Source organism: Melopsittacus undulatus, chromosome 11, assembly GCF_012275295.1.
Source record: "Melopsittacus undulatus isolate bMelUnd1 chromosome 11, bMelUnd1.mat.Z, whole genome shotgun sequence".
In the NCBI taxonomy this organism is placed as follows: Eukaryota; Metazoa; Chordata; class Aves; order Psittaciformes; family Psittaculidae; genus Melopsittacus; species Melopsittacus undulatus.
Window position 1 is genome coordinate 13,118,010 of NC_047537.1, and position 8,211 is coordinate 13,126,220.

General features: G+C 44.8%; 1 protein-coding gene across 1 annotated transcript in view; it reads left to right on the forward strand.

The window, feature by feature from the left end:
- Positions 1–7,694, forward strand: part of SHISA6 (shisa family member 6) — a 224,954-nt gene extending 217,260 nt beyond the window's left edge. Inside the window, exon 6 of the mRNA XM_034067781.1 lies at positions 7,144–7,694. Within this exon, the coding sequence (XP_033923672.1) occupies positions 7,144–7,694 (551 nt within the window). The remainder of the gene's footprint in view (positions 1–7,143) is intronic.
- Positions 7,695–8,211: the final 517 nt, after the last annotated feature.

Sequence of the window (8,211 nt, forward strand, 5' to 3'; positions counted from 1 at the left end):
CATGTTGACAGAAAGCTGCTGAAATGGTTGGGAGCATCTATTTCAGTAGGAGGACAGTGGTGTGATCTGCTGCCATGTTTCATGGTGTATGTGTCTGGATCTGGTCCTAACTTGTGCCATGAGCTGATCTGAGGACTGTCTCTGTTCTTGTGGCATGTTGCTGACCACCCTGTTCACACTAGTTGGCATCTGTTCTTTTTTACTGTTTTATGTATTGCATTGTTCTGCCAACTTTGCTGTGAATGCCCCAGCCCATCACCTTTGCTGATGGCACTCTTCAGCTTTGGTGGGTTTATGAAATAAGTGGTATTTCTGCAGGCAAATGCTCTCTTCAGACTGATGCTAGATCTGTAGTATGTATATTTCCCTGAACATTTTCTGGAGACACCTTGTATTCATACTGCCGAATTTAGAGAAATATCTTAGGTGTTTATCCTTGCAATAGCTTCATTGAAGGTAGGTCAGGATGAGGAGCAGATCCTACTTCCTTACTATGTATAAAATCTGCATTCCCAATTTAGCCAGCTAAGTGAGAGACACAAAATTAAGTGGCAGGGAAGCCCTTGGACTGTCAATAGGAAATCTCTGTGGAAGATTTCTCAGAAGAGAAAATGGAGTGGAAATGTAGCACATAAAAGTCTCAGCCCACCCCTTGGCACTTCAGCATGGAACATGTTTAACATTAAGGCAAATACATCTGATGTGTTTAAAACTAAGATTGTGCTTAACCCTGTTAAACAACATAGGTAAGGTATTTTGTGACTGGAGCCTGTCATCTCCCTGTTCAGCGTGCCACATGCGTAACTCTGCTTTACCATGAGCTTTGGTCCCTGATAGCATTTGGATCTCACAATACCACCCACAAACATTTCCCCCTCACTACAGCCCAACAATGGACAGTCCATGTTCTTGATCAACTTTGATGGTACTATCTAATATTGGAAAACTCTTAAAATCACGCCACTTTAGTATTACTGCTTTAAAATGTGATGATTTATTTTCATTTCTGAGCTGAAATTGAAATTTCTCAATATAGTAAATATAGCCTCTAGATAGCCCTGAAAACTGCTGTTTGATTGGTAATTGATTTGCAGTGCCTGGAGTTACCTGGGATACATACTTCCTATTCAGAGTCTGGGAGATCTCCATCCTGGCATAACTGAGAATAGGTTAGAAATGATGGCTGCTGCTGTCGTGATGCAGAGAATGGTCAGGATAATTTCTAGCCTGTGGTTTATTTATTGCTTCACATATTGTGTGTGGATTCTCAGTGAAATCTCCTTGAGCTCCATATTAAAGATATTGATGTATCTCACTGAAACATTAAAAAACCACAAATGAATCCCAGCTGAAACTCCCACCCCTTCCACAGCCAACATCTGGGAATGTATGTCAGATCTGAATACTTTCCTCTACGTACTCCTGCAATTCTTACCTGACTCATACTGAGTATAAATTCACCCACACCAAGCAATGTCATCTCTTCACTGAGCAATACTTTACTAAGTGGTATCTCAGCAGTCTGACCCATTGGGTGCAGTAAATTTTGCTTAGCAGTTGAAGAAAGGAGGGGCCCTTACTTGTCCAGCTTGCCCCTCAGTAGATCACAGAGGAATGAATAAGTATTGAACCCTAGCACTGTATTTCCCAGGTATTTGTCTAAAATGACAAAACCAGGTTTGTATTAAGGTGCCAAGATTACACATCCTCAAGAACGTGCTGAGTACAGTCAGCACCCTCTCTTGAGCTTCTCCCAACAGCGGCCCTGTCCCCATTCAGAGGATACCTGGCAGTCAACATGAACCTAAGAACATTACAGTTAATCTTTGGGCATTGGCTGGAGTGGGGTTCATTCACCCCCTTAGCTTTTCAGCAGCATCCACCCTAGAAAGTGATCCTTGCACACTGCAATGGAAAGAGCAGCTATTTATCCATGAGAGGCAGGTTCTAGTTACCGTTCAGTCATCTTTGCAAGGCACCAAACTATCCTTTTGCAAAGCACCTGTCAAATGTCAAACCAACTGCCTCATACTGTATTTTTGACTAACTAGACAGCAGTTCCAGCTCTGAAACTGCTAAGCACACCATGATCCCACTGGGCTTGCATATGCTCAGCTCCTCTGGAATCACTGAATCACTTTCTTATGGCTGGTCTTCTTCAGAGCCAAAGAAAAACAGGCATCCAGGTCCTAGACCTACCCTTGTTAAATGCCAGCAATACTTTTTCTTACTCCGTATGAGGGAGCTAAAGGCAACACAGATTCCAAGAAAAGTATCTAAATGCTGGGATTTGCAAAGATTTTTTTTTGTTTTGTTGTATTTTTCATAGTTAAAATTACTTGTTTCTAACAAACTCCCTGCCATGGTTAAAAAAAAAAAAAGAATGATGTGAAGAGCTCATTAATAAACATCATATTTCTGAGTAAAACAAAAAGAATTAGATACATTTTTAATCAGCTATGTCAGTTGCCAGACAGCTAAAGGTCACTCGTTCTCCCACAGTTAGTGACAGTGAAATGCAGTTTCTTCCCAAGAACATCTAAATTGGATAATCAAGGCATATCCAGGAAGAAATAATGTTTAGTTTAATACCTCCTTGGCAGAAATGAGGAGACAGAGCTCAGCAAGGGTATGGTGAGATCCACCTCACCCTACTTTAGCTTGTCAGCAATCAGACATCTTGTTTGTGCATTTGATGGAGGTATCCATAGTCAGTGAAGGACATCTCCATGTGAGCTCTCTGAAGGGCCCCAGTCTGTCACTGACACCAGAGTTGTTCTGGTAAGCTACCTAGCTCTTTGCTGGATAACAAGACTAATTTGAGATGCCAAGAGCTTAATGAGGTACATCCCACTTCAGGAGCCTCATCTCAGTGATTTGTGAAACAAGGAAGAGATGAGCATATTCATTAGGGACTGTAGTGACAGGACAAAGGGTAACGGGTTGAAACTTAAACGGCAGAGGTTTAGATTGGATATAAGGAAGGAATTCTTTACTGTGAGGGTGGTGAGGTACTGGAATGGGTTGCCCAGGGAGGTAGTGAATGCTCCATCCCTGGCAGTGTTCAAGGCCAGGTTGGATGAAGCCTTGGGTGATATGGTTTAGTGTGAGGTGTCCCTGCCCATGGCAGGGGGGTTGGAACTAGATGATCTTAAGGTCCTTTCCAACCCTAACTATTCTATGACTCTATCTGCTGTATCTGCATCCCTGGGGCATGTGCCCAGCTTGGGGATGGGACCTCCTCACTGCTGGAGTAGCAGGATGGGCACTCACCTCTGCTGGTATTTGAGTAAGAAAGCAAGACCATAGCTTCTTCTTCCAGAGCAAGAGCTTGAAGAGGGTCCAGGCATTATAGGAGCAGTAGGAAACACACCAATCTAACATAGCAGCCAGCCATAAGTAGAGCCCATGCAAGCAGCGCTATTTCTGCTTCCATGCACTCCACAGCTTTTACTTCAAGGCACAGACAACAGGAAATCCATTTGGGGTTGCTAAGTGTGAAGCCAGGGAGGATGATCCCTGAGGGGCAGGGTTCCACATCCATGGGAAGCCCTACGCCCTGTCAGGCTGGCATGTGGGAAGAGCAGTGGTGGGTGGATGTGGGAATACATGGCTGAGCAAGAGCAGCTGGATTAATTCTATCCTGCCCAGCACTCCAGGGAACTGGTGCTTCCAGCTAAGTGAGAAAGGTCACTCAGGAAGGAAGATAATATTTTCAGGCATATTAAGCCACTTGGTATTGGCTAAAGAAGCATCACAAATGACTAGGCAGCTTGGAAATGTTACAGCCAATTAAAACAGGACAGACAAGCCCAGAGAGAAAATACACTGGAGCTACAGAGAAAGAAAAGCAAAGAAATTAGCTGTAAGTAAAGCAGAGAAATGATGGTGATGGCCTTACAGACATACACGAATGTATATTTTAACCATATTCACATACAACTACGGGAAGAAAAACTATCCTTGGCTTTTCCACATTCTCTTTGCAGAATGCCACAAACATACCTCATTTCTCTAATTACAGTGTGAGAGGAGCTGTGCTCTGCCTTTCTGTGATGGCATTTCAAACATGCAGAGGTGAGATTAAGTAAAAGCACTCATTTGGGGCTCTACCTCCAAATGGAAGGAAGGAAAAAAACCCCAAAAAGCTGTCTGAGGGCAAATCAGCTCATTTAAAGCCAAGTCAGATGAAACACTTAAACACTCCTCAAATCTGATGAGACCATCCATTGTCAATGTCCTAGAAACTGCCAAAGAAAGAAAGGGAGGAAAGAAACAACCAAAACGTATGGAAAAAGAAAGTCCTAAAAATGTGCACAAAATGTTATTTCCAGTAATTAAAAATGTATGAAAAAAGTAAGTGAAGCCCCAGAAGTATGAGATTGACTTAAAAAAAAGGAGAAACTTTCTTTATCAATCAATATGTCAGTGATTTCATTCTGTCTCCACATGGATTCTGGCCTTTTGGAATCCACTAAGGACACATTTTGAATTCTTAAGCACATCCACGAGGCAGAAACATGTTCTATTGTAGTTTTATTTTGGCTAAAAATACAAGCATCGGTTTTCACATAAGCATCAACGAGAAGATAAGGGGTAGCAGTATCAGAGCCTCACTAGCCCAGTGACCCTACTGGTGCAATATGGATGAGACGAATCAGACTCAATGGGTTTGGTTACCAGAAACATTTTGATTTTAGGAAACTGTGCAACCAGATAGTCCACAGTTCCCACTAGGTGCGAGGGTGAAGCACCCAGTGTCTCCAGTCTCAAAAGGCTGGAGATGTGTTGGTTTCATTGCTTTCCCTGGATACAGAGATGCTACAGTTACAGAGCTGTGCTAAGCTTCTCCCTTAGCATGAAGGCACAAGTGTGACCCAGCACGCTCAGCCTCCTGTCAAGCTATGTTCCCCATGACTGGTTCTGCAACACTCGTGAACTGACACCACATTCCAGAGGCAACTGCCTGTTAAATGTCTGTCTGGTGCCTGCTTAAACCAGCTAGTTGTTCATGGGAAACTGCCATTTCGGCTTTGATTCCTTAGAGATGGAGATTTGAAGTCTTTCTACACCCGAAAATGTTCCCAGAATGACTGTGCCAATATCTACTTGTGTCTGTCAGCATCACAGGAAGACACAGGCTGTGTGAGCTTGGGAACACCTTTGAAATGAAATCAGTTCCCTGAATGGGGTAGCCACGGCCAGCAAAAGGCTATGCCGACCCCTATGCTGTGGACAGGGGTGGAAGAAGGAAGGAAAAGATGGTTTTAATATTCCAAGTTGGCAAAAATGTTAAAGTCCAGAACATGCTGTATTCTTTATCTAAATTGGCAAGGAACAACTTCAAAACACTTTTAATCAGCTGATTCTGTCACCTCACCAGCAGCCTCAGACCACTGTAAACCTCATATAAGCTGGTTTAGCTCCTGCTGGCAATTACCACAGCCAGGTTTGAGCATCCAACCACATCTCCGTTTGGGATATTCTCTGCTTTAATTACGTCTATTTGGAGTCACTTGGGCAAATCCAGTGGACCTTCTGTCATGCAGAGCAGAGGCCAAGTGCCAAAGTGCTAATTGCTTAGCTCCTATTCAGCATCCAGCTCCAAGCATCATTATCAAGCTTGTGCACACCAAGTGTATGCAAGTCTAGCTATGGCCACGTTATAGAATAAAAATGTCTACAATTACTGTGGCCATATGGAATTTTCCCAGTCCTTCTCAGGCTTCCTAGAAGGTGATTTTAAAGACAAGAGATTGAAGGCAGGGGAGCCATTGTCTGACATTTGCAATGAGACGTTCTTCCAAAAAGCTTAAAAAAGGACTTATTTTTACAATATATACTCTGGAGAGCAAATTCCATCAGCAGCAAGCTGATGTAGAGGAGAGCTCTGGGTAACCCTCCACCAAGGAGAGCTTTGGTGGTGTGTAGGTTGTAAAGAGGCTGGCAGCAACAGTAGTGCCAACAGGCTGTGCACTTTGGCACACATATTCTCAGCTTGTACTTTTGGATGCTGAGACATGGGGATCGACCATCCTCCTCACAGCTCCTCTGGGTTATGTGGACTGTTCTCAGGACCATGAGGATCAAAGTCCAGGAGGCAGTGAGAGAGGGCTGAATGTATAGGAGATGAGGAAATTAGAGCATGAGATCCAGCACAAGGTGCTTCCAGCACTCAGGGTTTAGCTGAAGACTTTAAGGCACCAATGCATAACTTACCTTGTGAGCAAACTTCCAGGATGTTGTGAGTACTTATCACACATCATGGAATCACAGGATGGCTTGGGCTGGAAGCGATCATAATCTTCACATTACAAGTTGGTTGAATCAGGTCATTCCAGCTGTTGTAGGATTAAAGTGATATATCAGGATGCATCTGCAGTAGCCAACATCATTTCTGAGTCTAAAAGCCAAAAAGAGGAGGGTGGGAGTGGGTGAACTGAGTTTCCAAGCAACAGAGAGAAGCAAATCAAGCCAGAACCATTCCATGGAGTAAATTCCATTCTATCAACCAAGGCATCTGAAAAATGGAAAATGGGACCCCAGACAGATGATTCAGACTCTCAGAGAGAGCATCCCATGCACACCAAACCTGATCTGTGGTCACATTTTAAAAGACTCAGAAGTAGTCATTAAAGATGTGAAGAAGTCAGTCATGGATTCCAGAGCACACCCACATCTGAAGCCAGAAGCAAGGTATGAGTTTCTTCAAATGGGGAACTCGCCTACTTCAGCTCACCTTCCCTGTGCTTTCTATATAAGTGTACTGTGAAGGTGACACTTGGTAATTTCCCCATGACTCACCATTTGTGTAAATCAACCAACACCACAGTCTGGACTCAACAACATATGGTCTGTTGTGTCATGGTGCAAGGTGTGTTGTGTTGCACAGGGTCTTACACCTGTCTGTGTGCAATTATAACACTCTTTGTCTGCTATAAGTCCATGGTGACAAAACCCACACAGGGCTGGCATCTCTGACAGGCAGCACGCTGACATGGATGTCCATGCCCAGGTCCAGCTGCTGGTAGATGATCCCTTGGATGAGGCAGCTGGTCCAAGGCTGTGTGCTGTACACGGTCCCTTTTCACCCCATGGGGCAACGCTCTGACATTCCTAACTCTTCCCTTTCCTTTCCCACAGCTGACAAAGAGGCTGATGAGTACTACATGAGGAGGAGACACTTGCCCGACCTGGCAGCCCGGGGCACGCTCCCTATCAACGTCATCAAAATGTCTCAACAGACCAACCAGAGGGACAGGCCCCGCCGTCCCATCAGGGCCATGTCCCAGGACAGAGTGCTGTCTCCTGAGAGGATCATGCCCGAGGAGTTTAGCATGTCCTATGAACGGATCCTCTCAGACGAGCAGCTCCTGTCCGCAGAGCGCCTCCACTCCCAAGACCCGCTGCTCTCCCCGGAGCGGTCGGGATACCCTGAGCAGTCTATGTCTCGGGCATTGTCACACACAGACGTCTTTGTATCAACACCTGTCTTGGATCGCTACAGGATGACAAAAATGCACTCCCATCCTAGTGCCTCAAATAACTTGTACAATACCTTAGGTATGAACCCAACCTCCGCCAAGCGCCAAGCATTTGCCTCCCGACGGCACAACACGGTAGAACAACTGCATTATATTCCAGGACACCACCATCACTACCGCACAGCGAGCAAAACTGAGGTGACTGTTTGATATGACCTCGTGCATTGTAGATACTCATTAAGGACTGGGGTGGCCACAGCACCCCAGACTGCAGTGGCCTTATAGGCCAAGATAACCTCTAATAGCTCAGTGTCTGAAAAGACTTCTCTGACAGTCCCATCCACGTTGTTGTTTTTAAAGCCACCCCTTCATCGGTGACATAAGAAGAACCCAAGCAAGCAAGCAAGCAGATGGTAGTGAGGGATAATAGGGGAAATTTCTTGACGTGCATCAGTTTCTGTCAAAGAAAGCCATAGTAGTCAATGGCTCCTTCTAAGGGCTCACCTTCATTATCTCATTGTCCTTATGAATTTAGGACTTTTCAGTTTCTACAGGTAGAAGCAGTCTCATGCAGCCCAAGACAGGGAGGAGGAAAAGCAGCACCCAGTTCTGGCAGGAAGGGGTACTGCTCTTGGTCTGCATGCCAGCCCTCATGTTTGGCTTTTCTGTAGTGGGAAGGTAAGCTTCTGGCTGCTGGGGATCACTTCCAGACTGCTCGCTATCAGTC